This window comes from Ursus americanus, chromosome 18 (assembly GCF_024610735.1).
Source record: "Ursus americanus isolate L20-20 chromosome 18, mUrsAme1.1.p, whole genome shotgun sequence".
Classification (NCBI taxonomy): Eukaryota; Metazoa; Chordata; class Mammalia; order Carnivora; family Ursidae; genus Ursus; species Ursus americanus.
In genome coordinates this window covers 13,552,084-13,575,691 of record NC_142144.1, presented here as the reverse complement: position 1 = coordinate 13,575,691, position 23,608 = coordinate 13,552,084, and the positions used below count along the sequence as shown (strand labels likewise).

At 38.7% G+C, this 23,608-nt stretch overlaps 1 protein-coding gene across 1 annotated transcript in view; it reads right to left on the bottom strand.

Annotated features, from left to right (window-relative positions):
• C5 (complement C5) overlaps window positions 1-23,608 on the bottom strand; it is a 79,627-nt gene that overhangs the window by 22,612 nt on the left and 33,407 nt on the right. Inside the window, exons 18-28 of the mRNA XM_045791048.2 lie at window positions 22,128-22,218; window positions 20,610-20,683; window positions 19,744-19,883; window positions 16,377-16,604; window positions 14,872-14,932; window positions 9,675-9,764; window positions 8,249-8,461; window positions 7,698-7,773; window positions 4,485-4,644; window positions 2,663-2,758; window positions 1,147-1,318 (exon numbers count right to left, since the gene is read on the bottom strand). Of these exons, the coding sequence (XP_045647004.1) occupies window positions 1,147-1,318; window positions 2,663-2,758; window positions 4,485-4,644; window positions 7,698-7,773; window positions 8,249-8,461; window positions 9,675-9,764; window positions 14,872-14,932; window positions 16,377-16,604; window positions 19,744-19,883; window positions 20,610-20,683; window positions 22,128-22,218 (1,401 nt within the window). The remainder of the gene's footprint in view (window positions 1-1,146; window positions 1,319-2,662; window positions 2,759-4,484; window positions 4,645-7,697; window positions 7,774-8,248; window positions 8,462-9,674; window positions 9,765-14,871; window positions 14,933-16,376; window positions 16,605-19,743; window positions 19,884-20,609; window positions 20,684-22,127; window positions 22,219-23,608) is intronic.

The window sequence follows — 23,608 nt, the reverse complement described above, 5'->3', positions numbered from 1 at the left end:
TGGTACTCCTCATGTTACATTTATTGAACTTTTAGAAAACCTCAGCCAGGAGAGGGCTCGGAAGTGCCCAACCATGCCCGTGCTGGTATAGGAACACTGGCCAGTGATCACTGCTATCCTCTTTCTATTTCTTAACTCCTGACCTATAGGAAGTGGTATCTTTATTTTTTCAAAATGAAGTACACATATAGCCAATCCCATACAGTATAAGCCAGAGTGGAAAGTGCAATAAAGTGGCAATGAGTACAACTTTCTCTGCTAAAAATCCTCCAATGTCTTCCTTTTTCACTCGAAGTGGAAATTAAAGGTTTCGGCTTCAACTGACCTCCACAGCACCCCGATGTGAATGAAGCACAGGCATCCCTTGGTCTGGGCAGAAGCAGAACCAAACCAGGGTGCCTAGCGAGGGGAATTCACAGGCTGGATTTCAGCCTCAGTTCACTGGCCTGGGTGGAGCTGTGCACATTGAACAACTGTATATGGGAGTCTTGCAGCACTCCTGTGATGACCTCCAAGGCTGTATATGACCCTCCCTCACTTCCTCACCCTTTCCTTCCCTGACCTCCCCATCATCTCACTCTTTTCCAGCCACACTGGCCTCCTTGCAATTCTTGGAGCTCCCGGCACCCTCCTGCCTCAGGCATATGCACATGCTGCTTCTCCACCAGGAACAACCTTCGGATAGTCACCAGCTTGCTCCCTCACCTCCTTCAAGTCTTGACTCAAGTACTAGCTTCTCAGTGAGGCTTAAAGTACAGCCTACTCCTCCCTGTGTCCCTCCCCTGCTTTCCTTTTCTTCATATCATTCATCACCAACCTATTCACTATATGCAATATTTTATTTTCCATGTTTGTCTCTCTCTCCATTACTGAAATGTAAGTTTCATGAGGACCTGTTTTTTTTTTTTTGGGGTCTGTTGCTTTATGTCTAGAACCTAGAACAGTGTCTGGTATATAGGAGGTACTCAAAACATACACTGAACGAATGAATAACAGCATTTATTATATTATATTGTGATGATTTGTTCCTTTAGGGCAGGGATTGTGTCTTACTCAACTTTGCATGCCCTAACCTCTTTCCCAGAATTAGCAGACTCTATATGCTTAGTAAACACTTGCTGAACAGATGTGTGAAACAAGTCATACCTTTAACCAAAGCTTTCCTCTTCAGGGCTGAGACAATTGAATGAAACTGTGGGTGACTTTTATCTCCCAGGGAAAGAGCATAAGCAGCAATGGCCAGTATAAAGGTGCTCTGAGTTGAGAGGGTATTTTCAAGCAGAAAGGTGTCAGCTTTAGTGAGAGCCGTGCTGATTTTCTGGAAACAAGAGCAAAAGATATCTAGGTTTGTCAAGCCTCAACCTATCAACTGATGAGAACTCCCCCCAGGTGGCACCATCCTGGGGCAGGCAAGATGAAGGGTAGAAGGAGAAATGACCTAATGGAAGTGGATGGTGTCTCCCTGAAGCCAATCCCTCTGGGAGAAGGAGCAGAGTATAATCTCAGAAGGGAAAATGTGCGTGTCCAAATTGGGTCAAGCTTTTTGCCCCTCAGTTCTCATCTCTGTCAAGATTTTTCCCTTTAGTTCCTGCTTCCCAGATCAGATGTAGTCTCTGGGAAGAAGAAGCAGAGCACAGACACAGCTTTCATCACGTCCCCGCCTCGGCATAGCTGGGACAGACTCACATTTTCAAAAGGAATTTTACTAAATAAAACCATAAATAGCAGGAAAAGAACCAAGCCGCCAGAGTCCTTTTTGATCCTAAGAATTCCTGGGGAAATTGTCTCTATTACTTTGTCTCGAGACAACTGAAGTATTTATTTTGGATAAGTGCATGAGGAGAAAGTCTGAGGCACTGCTGCACTAGCTCGCCCAGTTCCGTCTCTCCCAGCTCCACTGCCTCTTGCCTCACATACCACTAGGTGTCGATTGGTCCTCTAGGGCCCTGGGAACTTGTCCTTTGTTGATTATTTTGTCTTAAGTATAAATAACAATTCTCTTGAAACAAACCAAAAATATTATTTTGTTTTGTGGTTGAAGTCCTGCAAACCCCCTTTGGGTTTTTCCATGTTGTTCTGTAGGCTGGTTTGAAGGACATGTCTAACTGACTTCTGATTTGTAGGCAGGCATGTTTGACCTCAGTGCAGGGATTGTCTTTTCCCAGATCAGGGAAGCATCTCTGCTACCCCTTGGAGTTGGCCAAGTTGACTCACTCAGGTGAATCTTCTCCTTTCTCCCCTCAGCTTCCATGCAAGTGAAATGGCACAGCCAAAGAAGCAAACATACTATTGTGTGTTCTTAGTAGTTCCATGATAGAAAATGCCTGTGCTGTAGGATAACAGTCATATACATATTTTAACATTACCAGAGACACTGGAGGGAAGCTAGGGACATCACGTCCTTTTCTCCTCAGTCATAAGTTATTGGTTCTAGTGTCAGCTCCATAGTTTAGTAGCCTGTGACATTGGACAATCAAACCCACCTTACCCACAGGTCTCAGTTTTTGCAACTGTCAACAAGTAAGATGGACCAGAGGGTCTCTAATATCTATCGTAATTCTGAAATCTTTTGGTTTGGGAGCTAAATTTATTTTCAAGGCGGCCCCTCCCACCAAATGGTACAGAAACAGATGATCAGTGTCAGAAGGAAACTCTTACTTACCACTACCGGGCATATATCAAAAGCCTTTCTAATTCCAATCACTGTAAAGGCTGTAAGATATAAGGTATTCTCTCGGGCTTCAACAGGCAAGGTACCCTAAAAATAAGCAATGTTTTAAAAGGAGAGTGAAACAGTGTCCTTAAAGTGGAATGACCTGGTTCTAATCTCCCCCCTCCCTTCATGCATTCCAGTTGGACTGCTTGCCATTTCTCAGTAAGATCTGGGTCTTCCTCACTTGCATACCTTCACATGCCTTTCTCTCCCTCACTTCCCCACCCTGAAGTTCTACTTCATACCTCTTCACCACAAATTCTCCCCCTCCTTCAGGACCCTGTTAAAATACCACCTCCTCTCTGAGGCACAATTCAGACTCTGTTCTCCCGTATTATTTCCTCTTAGGGCAGTCACATTCCAATGCAATGCTTATAAGATCTTCCAAAGTGTCCTTTATTTACCTCTCCAGCTTTATTTCATGCCACTCAACCCCTCCCTCTCTTGGCCCCAGTTATTTGCATGAACCACCCTCTCTCTCCACTTCAAAATGTCAGGCGTGCTGTTTGCGTCACTTGGAATGCTCTTCCTGCCTTCCTCCTACCTAGCTCCCAGGATCCTGGCCAACTTGTTTTTTTCAATTCCCCCATACTAGATTAGATTCCCCTGCTTTCAATGAAACTATATTTCCCTTTTCTTAACATTTATCACACACCTGAAATTACTTACTGATGCCTGACATCTCTACTAGATCATAAGCTCTATGGTCTCAGTGACCACACTTGTTTTGTTCACTCTTGTGTCTCTACCATGTAGCACTTAGTACACATTCAGTAAGTATTTCTTGTGTACATAAATGAACACACACAGTTATATGTAGATTAGAGTTGCTAGTATGTATAGCCCACTTTCCCTACCAGTGTGTGAGCTTTGTGGCAGTCCATTCTTCTCACACTTCCTCCCTAATTGTGCTCAAAATAGACCCTTGCATATATTAGGGGCTCAGTTAGTGGTTGTTGAATAAATACGGACAGATGGGTGGATGGATACGTGGGTATTTTAAGAAAAAAAATTGTAGTATTTTGTTCTTCAAATAGTACCTGGTTGATGTCAGTTGCCCTGCGTTTCTTATGGGAGTCCTAACCTGCTATTGGTGCAACAGAGGACCATTATGATTTCCCTGTTACCCCGGTAGCCATTTAGGCCTGATATCATGCCAGAAAGGGATTGGATTAGGGCAGGCAACAAAACAAAACAAAACAAAACAAAACAAAACAAAACAAACAAAAAACACTGTTGACTTTTAAAGAAACGTTCTAAGGAATAGGAGTAGAAGATACTGTAATACTGAATTACTTTGTAATTCAAGTTTATAAGTAGATTCTAACCTCAAACAACACTTTGTTGCACAGTTTAATAAAACTGACCCAATCTCTCTTACTAACAGGATATAAATAGGGTCTCACCTTTCATGACAACACCTTGCAACCTTGACCTGTAAGAAGGCTCTGGATTTCAGGTACAGAGTCTATACCAAGGGTATGTGGACAGATGAGTACATTTTACCTGTTCTGAGATCTCTAGCACTTATACCCTGTGGACTACTGGTTCCTGTTACACAGGAGATGTCAAAGGCATCACTTGTCTAACCTATACCGAATTGTGTGAAGAGCAGTGCAAAACGAACTTTCATATTCTTTGCCTGTATACAACAGGATTTTCTTAAAGGGATACATATATTTTCTCTTTTTTAAACTTCTAAAATAGGATGAGAACAAAATTCAGACTTGTAAATAAAACTGTTGCTAATCTGTATATTTGGTTTCCTTACCTGTAATTTTATTGGTTGATACTGGGAATTTTCCTTGAAAGATCCATTTTCTAGTTGACAATTCTCCACCAGCCACAATATAGCATTACAAATTGAATTTTGGTTCTGATTTATGTATGTATTTACTTGTCCAAGTACTCTTAAAACAAAAGCTGTTAACCTTTAAGACAAAATCAAATAATTAATGTTCAGATGTTCAATCCCTTTGGCTTTCAATTTACGTGTTTTAGTTAATATGATATCTATTCTTTAAAAGAAAATAGTATTTTAAATCATACAATTCTAAAGTATGTTGTCACCATTTTACCAGGGAAGAGATGATTTTAGGAAGATCTCCAAAAACATTCAGTCAACAAATGTGAACAGCACATCTTCTGTGATTGCAGCATTGTTAACCATCACACAAACTAAAATTGATGCCTGATGATTAAAAACAAAATTACTCTGAAGTCAGAGACAATAGTGGTGAAGCATAGTTTTGAGTTAGGGCACTGACATATGAACATGAGACCTGGAAGAGTAAAATCTTAAAATTCTAGATTGTAAAATGTGTACAAGCTGTCTAATCTAAAGTCTTGTCTGAGGTCTGAATTTCCTTCCCCGACATTCATGGGAGTGTTTACCTGGCTTCCTCTTGAGCCATGCCATTGACGCAGAATTCACTACCTCATAAGGAAGCTTTAAACTATCATGATTACTGACGTTTTCTTGTTTTTGTTTTTCGCTTTTTGAAGTAATTTCAGTCTCTACTAATATCTCTCAAAGAATGTCCAAGAGTATCTAATTCATAACCTTACAATGCCTCTTATCCCCCCTCCCCACTCCTCTGCTCCCATTCCCTCACTCTCTGAGTGCCTAGAGCCACCCAGTCTTCAGCCCCTCACTTCTGAGAGTAAGACCACTTGACTCTCCCTCTCACTTAAAATATTTTATTTTCATTTTTCTTTTTTTTAAGATTTTATTTATTTGACAGAGAGAGACAGCCAGCGAGAGAGGGAACACAAGCAGGGGGAGTGGGAGAGGAAGAAGCAGTCTCCTAGCAGAGAAGTCTGATGTGGGGCTCCATCCCAGAATGCCGGGATCACGCCCTGAGCCAAAGGCAGATGCTTAACGACTGCGCCACCCAGGCGCCCCATTTCATTTTTATTTCTAAAATGAATGATATATTGGGGCACCTAGGTGGCTCAGTCAGTTAAGTGTCTGCCTTCGGCTCAGGTCATGATCCCAGGGTCCTGGGATGGAGCCCCACATCGGGCTCCCTGCTCAGCAGACAGCCTGCTTCTCCCTTTCTCTCTGCCGCTCCCCTCTGCTTGTGCTCACTCGAGCTCTCTCTCAAATAAATAATTAAAATCTTTAAAAATAAAATAACAAAATGAATGATACATTATTTTTTATGTTGTTTCCTTGTACCTGCCTTGTATTTCTCAAAAAACTATTTTGAAAGTATTCAGGTACTGGCCATTTTCTTCTGGGTATGTTTCTCTCAAGGAACTTATGGAGTTGGGTCTAGGACAGTACCCAAATATTTCTGTATTTCTGGCTGAACATCATGCACTCAATCTTGCCCAGAACTCTCAAGAGGCCCCAGGCATTTACTGAGAGGCTACTGCCTCTTCTAGGGGAGAGGAGGCATTTTGTCCTCTAAGCATTTAGTCCCCAGCTGTTACTGTGCTGGTTTCTAAGCCCTACCCCTAGCATCCTGGTTGTATCCTCTGGGAGGCATGCTCCAAGGGTCTACGTGTCTTTTAAAATGTGTTGCCCACACATGGTGAGACCCACTTCTAAGGTACAATCTGTGGGACTTGATAACTGATCGATATCGAGCCAAAAGGAAAGGGATGATTCAAACTTGTATAGAGTATTGCCGCCCACAGATTAAGGAAATCAAAGCAAAAGACTGAATTTGGCATGGATTATGTTCGAAGGGCCTTTGGCTCCCAGATCCCAGAAATGTGGATTTGGAACTTAGGAAAGACCTTAGGCCTTGAGATATCAACTAGGGAATTACCTGTGTAGAGATTATGGAAATCATGGGCAAAGATGAGATTGCACAAGGAGAGACTACAGAAAATAAGACAGTCAAGGACGAAATCCTGGGGACTCTCAATAGTTACAGGGCATAATCTAAAAGTCAGTTATTCCAGATTGTAAAATCCTTTAAAGTGTTTCATATAGTAGAATTTATAAAGCACTTGGAACACTATGTTTTCATTAAATATTTTGTCAGTGCATGATAGTATTTTTTTTGAAAATCAATTGCCATGTGGACTTGTGGTTAATTCAGACAGTCTTGCCCTCAAATCATCAGAAATAAGGAAGTTATCATGCTTCACTGAGTAAGTACTTATTGAGCACCTGCTCTGTGTCAGGTAATTGCAGACACTAGGAATACTTGGGACTGCCCACGTGGAGCTTACATTCTAGTGGTAAGACAGATAATAAGTGAGATAAGTAAGAAGGCTAATGATAAATTTTAAGGAGACAGGGAAAGTCAGGGAGCAGGATATGAAATGTTGGGATGGGAATGGGATACAATTTTAGATAGAATGATTAGTAGAGACCTCACTGAGAAGGTGACTTTTTGTAAAGACCTGAGGGAGGTAAGGGAACTAGCCACTGATACCTGAAGGGCATTTTGGACAGAGGGAACAGTCAGTGCAAAGGCCCTGAAGAGGAAGCATGCCTGGTATGTTCAAGGAACATCGAAGAGGCCAGTAGGGCTTGAGTGGAAGGAAAGAGAATAGTAAGGGAAGCAGTTGGAGAGGTGAGATGAAGCCAGACCATGCAGGGCCTTGTAGTTCACAGTAAGTTTGGTTTTTATTCTAAGTAAGATGGGAAGCTCCCAAATGGTTCTGAGGGATGGGACCTAACTTATGTATTAACAGGGTCACTCCAGCTGCTGTGTTCAGTATAGCAAAGAGGGGGAAGGACTGACGACGAAAGAGCAGAGGACGCTAGTACAATAATCCAGGTAAGAAATGGGAGTGGCTTGGACCAGGATGGCGTGTGGGGGTTGGTAAGAAGTTTAGGACACATTTTGAAGGTATAGCCAGAAGGATTCACTGGATCAGATGTGACTTGTAAGAGAAAGAGGGCAATGAAGGCTAACTAAACTTTTATCCTGAGCAACTGGATGAATGGAATTTCCATTAAGATTCTTTAGTTAATTAATCAACTATTTTATGAAAATACAAATCAAAACCTTCAACTTACCAGGTGCTAGCACTTCCACCCTTCCACATGCTGTAAGAATAGTCAGCATTTCTGTAGGACATGATGCTCACCAACCCTAAGAGGCATCAGATAAAGAACATTGTGCTTCATTGACATTCATTTCTACACAAAGAGTGCTTTATTAGCTCCTGGGAACGGTAAACTTCCTTTGGTGTTCGGCAGCAAGCATGTGCTCTGTGGCCAACGTTAAACTTCTCAAAAGAAGTATATGAATCATGACTTGCTTGAATTGGGAATTATCAAGTAGAACATTCTGAGCTCATTCAAGAAGGAAGGAAGTGCTCTGTAGGGGTTGGAATGCAGGTGTCTTGTCTCTCATCCAGGCATTTTGGTAAGTTAAGCCAAAACGCTACAGAAAATAGTATTTATTTATATAAATGTGTCTATCACACAGTTTTCTTTTTGCAGAAATGCTTTTATAATTACACTTTTGTACAATTTGTAAAACTTAAATATTAGTTTAATTGCACCATTGGTTTAAAAATCGCAACATTTTAGTGTACAAAATGTAAGATAGATTTTTTTTTTACCTTCTTTTAGTTTTCTCTTCAGGTTCTGTTTTTCAGTTAATGAATTAGTAGAAAAAATGTTCCAATTATTTCCTGCTTCTAGGTAGTGAAAAACATAGAATACCGGGACAATGCTCATCAGTTCTGCTTCTGCATTCCCCTTGGGGAGGTGGGTAAGAATATCAATGCCTTCCTGACTCAGAACTGCAGACATGACCTCACCTATAAGCAGTCCTGTAACAAACAAAAAAATCAAGGTAGACACAATCAATTTCTATCAACTTCTGAGTAATGGTATATTTTAAATAGAGAGAAGAGCAACTATCCCTGTTCTTTCCTTTTTTTGAGAGAGAGAGAGAAAGTGAGAGCAAGCGTGGGGGCAGTGGGCGGAAGGGGCAGAGGGAGAGGCAGAGAGAGAATCTTAAGCAGGTTCCAAGCCAGTGCAGAGCCTGACTCAGGGCTCGATCTCACGACCCCAAGATCATGACCTAAACAGAAATCAAGAGTCGGACACTTAACCGACTGAGCCACCCAGGCACCCCCTTGTTCTTTCCTTTTTATCTAGGCAGTTGAATTACTTCTTAGCTGGGGAGAGATGAAAAAGATCTAGTTAGGAATATGGATTTAAAAGAAACACCAAGAACAGGCTTAAAAATGCTACTGGAATATGGTGGTAAGATGGTATAATATAGCAGGCAGATTACTGCATAGAGGACATGGCAAATTCGTTGTCGTTCAACCTGACAGCTTTAGACATTGTAAACCCTATTAATCAACCACTTCCACAAAGCAAAGCAAAAAGCCTGGACTGTGCGTGTTCTGTGAGTGCTGTGGGGTCTCTGTCCAAAACTCACCGTGTGATTCTAGGCAAACCAGTTTTCACATACCCAACACCAGGATTGCACATGATTAAAAAAATTTCTCCCAGGACTAACATTCTGTGAGTCCAGGGCTTTATCTGAGATAAAATGTAGTCAGGATGTTCCATTGTTTTGATGACGTATTACTGAATTATAAAGGGTGGAGACCAGAGGAAACCCACGAAAGTTGCCACTTCTGCAAATGTACCAGAGGGGAGAGAACCCCTCCGGGACTTATATTTCAGCAGAGAAAATCTGGTGGGGCCACTTATAGGTCACAAAGCCTTCTCTGGAGCAAGAGTGGTCACTAAGGTCATGGAAAGTTTTAGAGAAGTCTTTGGGTCAATGATAGCCCCCACCCTTCATCATGGGAGAATGAATCTCCATTTAAATCAGGCCAATGGAAGAAAACAGTTAGAAAAGCGGTTGGGGATTTGAAAGTGGAAGAAGGAGCAGGGTTCTCCCAGAGGTGTATTTGTATATGCTGCTGAGTAGAGAAGAGGAGAAAAGAGTAATCATGAGGATATTTGACTGTTGTTTGAACCATAAAGTGAAATGAAAAATAAAAATGGCATTTGTCAATTTACCTTTTACACTCACGATCCTTTTGACTTTTGTTTTGGGGACCAAATCTAATGGTACCCTGTATGGGAACTCCTTTCGTCTACTAACAACACCTGAAATTTAAAAAAAATTATTAGATTTACATAGAATTTTTTTTAAATCTAAATTCAATTAATTAATATATAATGTATTATTAGTTTCAGAGGTAGAGGTCAGTGATTCATCAGTCTTATATAATACCCAGTGCTCATTACATCCCATGCCCTCCTTAATGTCCATTACCCACTTACCCCATCCCCCAACTCCTCTCCCCTCCAACGATCCTCAATCTGTTTCCTATGATTAAGAGTCTATCATGGTTTGTCTCCCTCTCTGATTTCATCTTGTTTTATTTTTCCCTCCCTTCCCCTATGCTCCTCTGTTTTGTTTCTTAAATTCCACATATGAGTGAGATCATATGATAACTGTCTTTCTCTGATTGACTTATTTCACTTAGCATAATACCCTCTAGTTCCATTTATTCTGCAAATGGCAAGATTTCATTTTTTGATGGCTGAGTAGTATTCCACCGTGTGTGTGTGTATATGTGTATATATATATATATATATATATATATATATATATATATATATATATACACACAACATCATCTTTATCTGTTCATCTGTTGATGGACATCTGGGCTCTTTCCATAGTTTAGCTATTATAGACATTGTTGCTATAAACATTGGGGTGAAGGTGCCCCTTTGGATCACTACACTTGTAAATTTGGGTAAATACCCAGTAGTGCATTTGCTGGGTTGTAGGGTAGCTCTATTTTTAACTTCTTGAGGAACCTCCATACTGTCTTCCAGAGTAGCTGCACCAGCTTGCTTTCCCACCAACAGTATAAGAGGGTTCCCCTTTCTCCACAACCCTGCCACCATCTGTCATTTCCTATCTTGTTAATTTTAGCCATTCTGACCGGTGTGAGGTAGTATCTCATAGATTTACACAGAATTCTTGAAGGAACACCAGTTGCAGGTTATTTATAATATACTAGCTTCCAAAGAATTGTTTTAAAATAAAATGCTCTTTTATAATAACAATATTAAAATTTAAAAAGGAAGTTGAAAATAATCAAGGATTTTTATCAAACCCTAGGCTTATATAATCTCTTTAGAGCATTAAATTTAACTGTAAGCTGCCTGGTCATTACAAGATAGGAAATAAATAGGTTATATAAATTTTATCCACCAGAAAAATGGAGCGTGCCATTTTGTCCAAAGAGAGAAAAATTATTCTCGGAACTGAAAGCTAAAAATAACTAACATAATTCCTTAGTCAAGGATATGTGAAGATTAGCTTCATTGGGAAGCATGCCCTGAAATTCTTTCCACTTCTCTCAATTTAACTTAGACACTTTTTCTCTACGTGCAATAAGAGAGTTTTAGCATACTTGTATCAGAGCATTTTTCTACTTTAATCATTGTTTTATTTCATAAAAATGGTGTTTATCATTCTACTGATAGAACACCAAGCACTCTGCTAAGCTTTTAAATGCATAGTTATACTGGATCTTACGACAACCCTGTTTGCTACGTCTATTGTTATTGTTTTTATTTTACAGATGAGAAAACTGAGGTTTAGAAAGCAAATGCTCCAGGTCACAGTGCTGGCACAGATGAAGCTCGGATCTGAGCTCAGAAGTTTTATTGCAGACCCACAGCAGTCACCACCAAGAGACCCCACCTCCCATAGTCCTGCCAGGAAAGCTCTGAGGGCAGGAACCATCTCTTATTGAAAGCTGTAGTCCCAGCATTTAGCCCTGTCCCTGGCACAGGGCAGACACTAAAAGAAAATAGTGACATTTTGCCATTTAATGGGCAAGCCACATGGCTTTGCAGAAGAGAGAGGAATGTTCCTCAGGTAACTTCTTTCTTCACTAGCTTTTAATAAATGCTTAGGATATAATCTTAAAATAAAACTCAGTGAAGACATTTGAGAGGTTTGCAGTGTGGTTGAAAGAGCATGGAGTTGAGAAGGAACTCACTCTATATGTGACACTGGGCAAGACACTTCACCTTTCTATGCCTTGGTGTGCTCATCAGTTCAATAGAGGTAATAATATTTTCCTCAAAGGATTTTGATAAGGGTGAAAATAATATAGACAAAGAGCCTGGCAAACAGTTCATGCTCAATACATTGTACTTAGTAATAGTTGGCTGTCTGAAATTATCTAAATTTGATCCTTCACTAGTTTTTCCATTGATATCTGCCCTTGACTTTTTCAATTCTTCTTAGCAACTCTACTACCAGACTGAAAAGGTATAGAAGAGAAAACTAAAACTAAGAGAAGCCAATAACACTCCTTGTCAGAAATGATGATAAAAGACTCATCAAGGGACATCTGGGTGGCTCAGTCATTAAGCGTCTGCCTTGGTCTCAGGGATTGAGCCCTGCATCAGGCTCCTTGTTTAGCAGGGAGCCTGCTTCTCCTGCTGCTTCTGCCTGCCACTCTCCCTGCTTGTGTGCTTTCTCTCTCTTTCTCTCTGACAGATAAATAAGTGAAAGCTTAAAAAAATAAAAAATAAAAGATTCATCAAGGCATCATATATAAAGGTAGATGCCAGAGAGATTAAAACATTTAAAAGTCGAATCTGTGAAACCAATAGGATAAAATGTACAATATCTTTGTGAACTAAGAGCAGGGAAAGGCTTCTTAAAGATTAACCCCAAAATATGTAATAGTTATAAAGTAAAGTTATAATGAATTTGACTATGTCAGAATAAAGGATTGCTGTTCAAAACCCACTAGGGTTCATTAGTGCTCAAAAAAAGTACACCAGAGGGACAGCTGGATGGATCAGTCAGTTAAATGACTGACTCTTGGTTTCCTTTTTTTCTTTTTTAAAGATTTTATTTATTTATTTGACAGAGAGAGAGAGAGAAACAGCCAGCGAGAGAGGGAAAACAAGCAAGGGGAGTGTGAGAGGGAGAAGCAGGCTTCCCGCTGAGCAAGGAGCCCAATGTGGGGCTCGATCCCAGGACCCTGGGCCCATGACCTGAGCCGAAGGCAGACGCTTAACGGCTGAGCCACCCAGGCGCCCCTGACTCTTGGCTTCTGCTCTGGTCGTGATATCAGGGTCATGAGATCGAGCCCCGCCCCTGCAGCTGCCAGGCTCCATACTCAGAATGGAGTCTGCTGGAGATTCTCTCTCCCTTTCCCACTGCCCCTTCTTCCTCTCGCTCGTGTGTGCTCTCTCTCTCTCTTTGTAAAGGGAGGTGTATAAGGACGTTCGCTGCAGCGTTGCTCATGGTGGTGGGGAATCAGTTGCTAGAGGGTGGATAAGTAGAACTGTGGTGGAATATACTCTGAAACACTATGTGAGAAACAGTGAGGTTATCTTTAAAACAGAATGTTGAGTTTAAAAACTTAAATAGAGTAGGACGTAGAATAGGATATGAGTGGGTACATTTGGAGGAAGGGAAACAGAAGCGGGGGTCAGGAATGATGGGAGGAAAGAAAACAGGAAGGGCTGGCCCAGACCAGCGATGGATGTGGTGTGCCAGGAAGTGAGGGAGGGTGAGGAGCTGAACTCCCTGCTGCCCAGAGAAGAAAAGATTTGGAGGCAAAGGACTGGTGGAGGAGAGAAAGCAGGAACTCAAGACGAGGGCTCCTTGGATTGAGTTTCCACAGTTAGCCCTCATTTTAAGCCAATGCCACACAATTTTAATTCCTATTACTTTATAATTTGTTCTGATACCTCCTTCTCCCTCAGTGATATTTTTTTTTTCAAATTTCCAGCTATGTTATTGTCCATTTACTTTTCCAAATACTTCTTTTTTTTTTAAATGGAATTCTATAAATCTCATCCTGGTATAGCAATTCCAACATATAAATATTGGAAGTATTTAATAAACTCTTCAAACTCACAGGACAGAATTAATTGTCATCTTTACCCTATTTAGCTCCCTAGAAAGTAACAAAGCTGCCTAAATCTAAGTTGTCTAAAAAGATAAGGGAAAAAGTCATATGGCAAGATTGGAAAGAGGCATAGATTTTATTACTACTATTTTTTTACCAAGAGTTTTGATGGAGAGATTTATTCCCAGATAAAGGATCATTCCCATCTTGTGGCCCTGATGTCCACACTTGGGACGTATAGGACAGGGCCATTTTGGAAATCAGTTTGCAGTAATGTGAGTCAGTATAGGAGGCACAAGGGTAAACAGGAAGAAGAGCCGAAGGACACAGTGGCTGTGAGGCTTGATGTAACTACATGAGGCCCCAAACCTCAGAATTTGTAATATCTCTACCCACAGATCCTTCATAATGGACAGGCTGGAAGAAGGTCTGTGTGAAGATAAAATTAAAGAAAAAAGTAAGCATATGGATATATGCATCTAGGACGGATTTTTCTTTCTGTTACTCTGTTGAAGTCATCCTTAGCTTATGATACTCAGCTGGTTTAAAGGTAAAGGTCTGAATTCTTTGCTTGCTCAGAGGAAATGGCTTTCTGAGTATAATGGTCTTGATTTATAAGTAAACTGTTTTTCCTCATTGCTATATCACTGAAAGCAAAGAAACATGATTCAATGCAGTAATAAGATAAATTTTAACCATTTAATAACAATTATGGCAGGCTCTCTTTTTTTGTTGTTGAAAAGAATTGTTAATTGAACACATTCTAAATTTCATATATATGTATGTATGGGCCTTGATTATATACGGGCCTTGATTAAATGCTTGGATGTTCACAAAATTCTAACTGTGAGAAGATTCAGAATATCTTTATTGAAGGGTAAAAGCAGGGAAGCAGGAACAATGAGGAATGGGTTAGTTAAGTGATTAATCAGCATTATTGTGTTTTTAGGTGCTGTGTGTTAAAGAAGTATGGAGATGACTTTTTCTTATGTGTTCTTTGGAATTGATGGTTCTATAAGAACATATTATAAATTATTATTGTGATGGATAAAAATGACTAATATCGAAGAGATGTCATACAATCATTACTATTTCAGTGCTTTGCACTTAAAATTAATGGAATTCTTTTTCTTTGTTCTAAACCCATCCAGATTACAATACAACACATGCTATCAAGAATGTCAACAAACTAAGACGTGGATATTTCTTATTCCAGACAATTAATATTTTGAAAAACAGTGTTTCAGGTTACCTAGACACTTTAATTTCTAGAGCAAAAGATGACATATAAAATACAAAATCATTTTGCCTACCATAAATACCCCGTGGGTCCAGAGTAACACCAGCGTAACTTTCCTTTTTGACACCTTCTGGCTAAAAAGGCAGAAAACATTCAGTCAAGAATATAATTAAATGTAACTCCCTCAGTGGAGCCTTAATTTGCTCAATGGATTTCAGCTGCCCCCTTCAAATGACGAAAGAGTATAATTAAATTTATATGACCTGAATTCTTGGATCAACTTGAACACTTTCCAATTGAAAAATTCTTTTTTTTAAAGGCAAAATATATTTAAATATTTATATTCATACATGCAAGAATAAGATTTTTTGGCTACTTGCATAATAACCGGACCAAATACTTAAACAGATGTTATAAGCCAGGTAACTGATCTGACTGCTTTGTATGTATTAACTTATTTAACCTAAAAAAGTACTCTATGAGTAGAAACTATTATTATTCTCATCTGATAGGTGAGGGAAATGGCACATAGAGAAATCCAGAAACTTATCCAATGTCACACTGCTAGGAAGTAGTGGAGCCAGGATTCAAACCCAGGCGGCCTGTCTCCAGACTCTGTGCATGGAACCACCATGCAAGAATGCATAGGACGTGCCTTGCACAAAATAAATCAGTACATGTCTACTGAAGTGATTTCATGGCTGAAGACAGAAGTCAGAGAATGAAGACCTAAGAAGGCCCAGTTCTGTCATTAACTAGCCATGTGACTCTTGGCAAGAATCTTAATCTTACTAAGATAACATGAAAAAACTCAACAGACTATGTGGGTAAATAGTACTTAATAAATGATAGTTTTCTTTCTTTTTTAGTCTGTTTACTAATTTGTAAATGGAGCATTTTTTAGACTATAAATTCTAAACTGTAAATGCATGGGTTGTGTCTTATCTATTGTTTGAGCTCCAGGACCTGGCATGATGTCTGGCACATAGATTTCAAGACACGCCTTTTGAATGTGTCAGGGGGAAAAACTTGGAAGGCTATATACCAAGTTGTCGAAGTTGGATATCTTTGGGTTTGGGAGTTATCAGTGATTTTAACTTTCTTCTCTGTGTTTTCTTGTTATTCCATATGTTCTACAATAAGCAAGTATCATTGTTTTATTTAATATTTTAGAACATAATGTCAGACTTAAAGAAAAGTTATAAGAATAGTACAAAAACAATCTGAGATAACCTCTACCCAGTTTCCCCCAAATGTCAACATTTTGTTACACCGACATTTACATTATTTTTCTCTGTGTTCTTTTTTTCTGATCCACTTAATGATAAGCTGCTGGCAACTTTTTTTCAGAATGAAAAAACTGTTTGTTATTGTTCTTTTTCTTTCTTTCCTTTTTAAAATTTTAATTCCATTGTAATCAATACACAGTGTTATATTAGTTTCAGGTGTACGATACAGTGATTCAACACTTCCATACACTGCTCAGCGCTCACTATGGTAAGTATACTCTTAATCCCCCTCACCTCTGAAAAAAGTGTTTTTACAAGGAATCAGAAAAAAAAAGTATATTTTTCTTACCACCACTCGTAATGTTTTTATTAAGATTTCTTTTCCAAGTGAAGTCTCCAGTGAAAAGCTGATGTTGTGGAGGCCGATTTCCAGGGGAAGCACGGTGAAGGTCACCAAATGACTGGAGGAACCTTCCACGCTCTGGGACAGACATTTGGAGTGACTGCTGCCCTGGTGGTCAATGGCTGGGCTTCCTGATGTACAGATCCCCTCCACAGCGGACATTCTAACACAGAACTGAAATATCACCAGTGAACCACTGTATTAAAACACTTTAAAATAAGGAAAGTATGCCCTGACCTTGCACGTCTGGATACAAACGCTCCCTGAGAATTTTTTACAGCGTTAAATAATCCCTGAGATTCTAAAGAGAGGAGAAAGCTCATTTCAGAAATTCAAACACACAAGTTGCTGTAGAGTTTAGCAATGTGAAGGGATGTCTGGCAAGTTCAGCCCTGGCTCTGAAATGTCTTACCTTCCTTAGATTATTACCTTCTAAACCAGGTGCGAAGCTGCTCAAGTTCTTTGTTCACGTTGTCATGATATCATTTGTTGCATCGTCTCTTTACATGCTTGTACCTTAGACAGTGGGAACCCCAGGCTCAGGTACTTTATGTGTGTTTCTCCTCTTTGTATCTTTTAGCTCAGCCTTTGGCATTCAACAAATGATGATTTTAGGAAAGACTGAGAACTCCAATCTTGGCATTCAAGGGGCTGCCCAATATGACCCCACCTTACTATTCCAATCTTGTCATTTATTAATTCCCCACTTGTACCCCATTTTACAGCCAAACTTTGGCTCCAGAAAGATCGAGGTTTAAATCTTGGCTCTGCCTCTTACTGTATGACAATACCAGGTCACATGACCTCTTTAACTGTTCATTTCCTCATTTTTATAATGAGGATAATGATAGTACCTACCTACTTCTTGCTGAAATAGTGAATATTTTTCATCTTCACTGCAAAATCTAGTGAACTGACAGAATTAAGAACTATCACAAAGCATAAAATCATAAGATACAGAATAAATCAAGCAAGTAAACAAGAATGAGTGCCAACATTCAACAACTAATTTGAAGAATTTCTCAAAAATGGAACATTCTTTCTCCCTCTTAATTACCTTTTTGGGAAACACAACAACCTGGGTGGTGGATCAGGAGTTAAAGAAGCCTATTGGGTTGCCCAAGGCCAATGATTCATTTCCCCAGGATAGCAGGGGTAAGATGGGGAAGGAGAAGAGTGGTTTCACAGAATTCCACATAAATTCATTATAAAAATTCTTAGTAAGTTCAGAATAGAAAGGAACGTTTAAAACTGATTATCTTCAGTTTTCAGATATAGAATATCAATTAAAGAAACCTACAGCAGCAGTTCTGCTGTCAGTGATGGCTGAGTAGATCCTGTCGGACAACCATTCTGCAAACACAACTATAAGCTCTCAACTACACACACACACACACACACACACACACACACACACACACTACCTAAAGGCACTAGAGAGTGGAAGAGAGGCAGCAGCTGGAAGGAAGGAACGATACTGGGTGAGATTCCTGTTGATGACAGCTTTCACCTGAGAGTAGGCCCTCGTAGTGCCTTGATGAGTGGCTAACTCTCTGGCAGAACTTGCCATCTGACTGGCTTGAAGAATACGAAACAGCCACCAGAGCTGAAAAGTGAAGGTGTTCCAAGTTCCAAGTTCAGCGCATAAACTTTGTTTAAACCTGGCCAACCCTTGAACAACACACAGCACAGATTCTAAGCATCCGGACTAAGGCTAAAAGAACTGAACTGAGATTTCAGAGTTTGGGCTTGAACTCAGCCAACTGCCTGCTAAAACAAACGCACGAACCAAAATGGAAGATCTTCAGAGGAACTTGATCGACGCCAGAGTCAGTATAACATTTCATTAATAAGATCCAAGGTCCAATTCAAAATTACTAGATAAAAAGAAATAGGAAGATGTGACCTATACTCGAGGAAAGATAATTAATAGGGACTAACCCCGAGATATCACAGATGTTCTTGTTTCTTATTTTGATATGATGAAAATGCACTGATAACCTAAAAATTAAACGAAATATGGCAGAGCAGTGAGTTGTATGGCAATTAAAAGCCTGTTGAGTTACAATTGTGTCATTGCAACTGGCAGCACTCTGAGCAGTTGCACAAGGCAATGAAAGTACCACTTGAGTGGTTCACGTCACAACTACTCAACTTCGCCATAGATGATGCCTACACAGATAAGTGTGGCAGGACATTTTATTTATGGACACTGAAATTTGAATTTCATATAATTTTAATACACCATGAAAATTTCTTCTTTCTGTCAATCTTTAAAAAAAATGTAAAAACCATTCTTAGATTACAGGCCCTAAGAGGCAGCAGGTCAGTTTGGGTCCATGGGTAATACCTGGCCACTGATCTAGTGAGTAAAGCAAAAGGACAAAGAGATGTAAAAGATTCAGCATTGTAGGCAGGTCGGTTTCCCTTACATTAATTTATAACTTGAGGACAATATGTATCAAAATCCTTACATAATTTTAACTAAATCCATAAGCAATTACTTGACACTTAGAGTCTTACAGAATTCAAAAACATTTCAATTTCAATGTATCTACATATATTTGTTGCTTCAAAATATGAGGGTGATCAATAGAAAACATTCGAGCATAAAATATATAACATTAGGAGAGTGAAATGGGAATTCGTGTTCACAGAGAAAGAGGAATTGTTATCTAATCTGTTGTTAATAACAGTTTATTTGGGTATTTCTAAATGGAATGTTCTGGTATTTAGATTCTGTTGTATACATTTAAAGTTTGTTATAACCATTTCATTGAAAAAATATTAATATTTAAATATTCCCAAAGTTATAGTTACGATGAAAAATTTAAGATGCTCATTAAAAATGTGTCAATGGGGGACATAGTTTTCCCCCCCAAAATTTAGAGAGTATGTAAGCAAAATTTTTGAAAACCACTGAAATACTCATCTCTAAGAATGAAATTAAAGGTTTTTAAAAAAGACAGAGTTCCCATATAAAGTTTTGTGACTATTACTTTCACGTGAAATCGGTCACCCTATTGTATAATTCTCTTTAGCCATGTGCTGACAAAAAGAAGACAAGTTGTTTAACCATGATTGGAGTTTTGATGCTTAACTGACTGAGACACCCAGGTGCCCCTTGTATTCTTTTTTAAATTGGAGTTATAAAAATATTTGTCTTAAGTCTTCCTCCTTTCTTCATCCCTTCACTGAGTTGAATTTTTGTTTTTTTGTGTATGTGATAATTCCATTAATAGAATTCTTATAAAATCAGAGAATTCTTCCTTTTTTCCCCACTTATTTGAACATATAATAAATACTTACTTACCCGTATACCAAATGTTCTATAGTTGTAAACAGTTCCTTTCAATTGGATCTGCTCCCCTCGTACAACAGAATATGGTATATTCATTTCCAGGAAGACATCTTTGAACACCTGTGCCTTGAGAGTATCAGCAACACATATACCTTCAGTCCAAAGTGAAAGCAAAGTAGAGTCATATTAGGGAATTCTATAATGCTTTATAAGTACTACTATGTCTCAAATTTGTTTTGCTTCAAGGAAAAAGGAATATTATATCAAGTTCTTCTCTGCACTGTCATGTCCCTGAATTTTCTAGTCATTGATCTGTATTTCAATAGTTGTTGGTATTAATAGAAAACTTCATTTGTCTAACAAAGATTTAATTCTACCTAAGGCAAGAGAATGCTTATCACCTTAACTACCAAATCTCCTTTTAGATATTCATTATTGATTCTATTTAATGGGTATAAAATTTCGATTGTGGAAACCAATATTTTAAATAAAAAACAGCAAACAAACAAACGAAATCAACTCTGATGTTATTAGTAAAGTATCTGTACTAAATTGCCACAAAAGGGCATTCGCCCAGGAGAGAAGTCATACATTTGCTTTCTAACTCTACTCAAGCTCTCAGTCATTGAGAAAAATAAAGGAAAATGAGGACTTGACATCAGCATTGATAAAATAATGGCTAATAGAAGAGCAGAACAACAAATTAATATGGTCAAAGATATGGGCATATCCAAGTCTTTTTGTAATACATTAAAAAGGATATTTAACAAATGACACCACTTAAGTCCTGGGTGAACTATATAGATTATGACCAAAAAACCCTACATTTTGCTAATCAAAACACTCCTTAAATGAGTATGTAACTTAAGGTTGCTTACCGCTATCTGAAATGCCAACACCTTGAATTTCCCAGGTGGTTAGAGAATCGGGTAGCACAAGTTGCAACTGGCTTCTGAAAGTTAAAATGTTAATATTCAAATACAGTAATTAGCCCAACTTGCCAGCATTCACTAATAGAATTTTTGCTTCATACTATTTTAGAAGAGAGAAAAAATCACAACAAAACAAGAATACATCAGGTATTAAGGAAAAATCAAGCAAGAAAAATATATTCATTAACTCTCCTACGTGTTGCATGTTTTTAAATATTTTGCTTGTATGATGAGAATTCAAATTCAAAAAGATGCCTTTGAAGCATCACAAATTCAAAACATACAAAAAATATTTATTGTATGGTATGTTCTAAAATAGGGCAGAAAAATCATGCATCTTAACACTGCTCATAACAAAGTCAACACAACTAAAAATTTCTGATTAAGATTAAGCTTATATATTTATTTATTTCATTCAACAAACAGCTATTGTCCACCAACTTTGTGTCAGGCATAGCACTGAGTATACAGCACTTACAAGATATAGTGCTGTTCTCAAGTAGTTTATAGCCTAGTAGAAGAAGCAGTTAAATAAATAAATTGCAATTCACTGTAATAGCTGTACCAATAAAGCATTTAAAAAGCTCGGAGGCAGTGTGCATTGATTCAACACATTTATTTGAGTGCCTCTACAAGCTGGACTCTATGCCAGGTCCTGAATATAAAACAGTAATCTGAATTTAGTCTTTGTCCTGGAAGTATCATTTTAATGTGGAAGACAGGCAGGTAAACAGGCCATTAAAATGCTGTATGTTATATGCAACAGGGTTAATTGGGAGGGGTAATTAATCCGGTCACTGGTAGGGTTGGGGAGAGTGGTAGGAAGGCTTACCAGAGAAAGTACTAGCCAAGCAGCAATGCCAGTTGAAATGGACAATACTGTGGAGGAAGGACTAGAGGGGACAAGAGTAGAGACAAGGAGACTCATTTTAAGACTGATGCTGGGCTTGGGCCTCAGGGCTTATACTGCTCCTTGAAGTCAATGTTCTTAGTCCTCAAGGAAGGGTGATGCTCAGAGACTCAGCACTGTTCATCACTGTTTTCAGTCCCTGGGACAGAGTAGGCATTCCTTCAAAATGTGTTGAATAACAAGAAAAGAACCTTTCTTCTTATCAATCAATATTTATTTTATAGTATAGCTATTTTAGGATGAAAATGGCTACTTACTGTATTTGATCAGTATAGGCATATTGTGCTCAGTAAAGACTCACTGAAGTGGAATGAAATTAAATGGAATAGCACCCTTCCTCACCAAGACATAGTTAATCTTGCCCCAGAACTAGTTACTAGAGCAAGCACACATTTAAAAAAAAAAAAAGTGAAGCAAATAAACCAAATTTGACCAAATGTAACATCATCTTAACTCTTAAATAAACTATTGGGAAATGGGTAGTTTCCAGATTTTTGGCCATAACATTTGCATTTTCCCACATTTTTCAGAGGAATGTTGAGGAAGTATAATACCTTCTGGAGACATGATGAACTTCCCATAACCAGCTTTCTGGAAAATAGCTCCTTATTTCTGGCTTGGTTACTGGTAACAGTGTCTTTATATCTGAGGGGGGAAAAGTATGTGTGATTATGAAAAAACAATACGAATTTTACTTAGAGCCAAATTTTAAAGCATGGACATTAATCTATAACTTGAGTAGTTTCTGAAAGGTCAATGAAACGTTTTGTTTAGTGATTTCAGAATAGAACTTTAAAGGCCTTGGTACTGACAAAGCAAATAAAGCATAAAAATACCTTTAAGGATTTATTTCTTTAATTGCTAAATGCTTAGTGTTTCTGAGATTATAAAAGATACTGATAAATCTATAAAGTTATTTGCATTTTTATGATTACAGTAATTGTGTTTATATTACAAAATAAGAGAGGTTTGCCTAAGGGAAATTTATTTACATTTCCTTTAATAAAAATGGACAGAATTTCTGCTTCTGTACAAGATGCACTGATAGGGGTTACTCTTCTGCCTTAAAAAAAACAAACAAACCAAAATCCACACTAAAAACAAAAACAAAAACAAAACAATTTAAAAAACAGTCACATTATATAAAACAACAGTTTTCAGACATTACAGCATAAGTGACCCAGGGCTATGATTCCTGAGAGAAGGGAGACAGGGTTGGTGAACCCTAGAATAGTCCAGGTTTACTGTCTGGAGGCAGTTTGCAGGCTGCAGAGCAGGGAGAGAAACCCATGCAGACCCTTGCAGAGTTGCAACACCTATGGGAGTTTTGGGAGGCCAAGCTGTCTAGAGCGAGGGGCAGAGAAGAGTACCAGAGAGGAGGCAGGGAGCAGCAGAGACTCAGTTCTGTGCAGAGGAAGCCAAACCAGATGAAAAATAGGACAATGAAAAATATAGGTACTAGAATGTTTGTGAAAATGCTCCTTGTAATAAGCAAAAAGCTGAAAACAACCTAAATACATCTAATAACATGGTTTTGATAAATGACCACAAAAACTTATGTTTACAGAAATATATCCACTTAGATGGGCGATGTTTAAGACGTACTGTTAAGAGAAACAATCAGATTCTGAAACAGGAGCTGTCATTCTGCTTTTGTTCATTTTGTTTTGACTATACATGAATGAAAGTTCTTAAAGTTCTGAAAACCTATTAACGAGAGGTCTATAAATTCTGAAAACGTATTTTACAGTTGAAATGGAAATAAGATTTCATCTCTTATATAAGCACATTTAACCTTGTACTAGGTTTAGAAATCTTTGGCTATATTTGATCAGTATGGGCATAAACAAAGTTTTTTTTTTTTATAATGATTTTTTATTTTATTATGTTAGTCACCATACAGTACATCCCCGGTTTCCCATGTAAGGCTCGATGATTCATTAGTTGTGTATAACACCCAGTGCACCACGCGATACTGCCCTCCTTACTACCCATCACTGGCCTATCCCATTCCCCCACCCCCCTACCCTCTGAG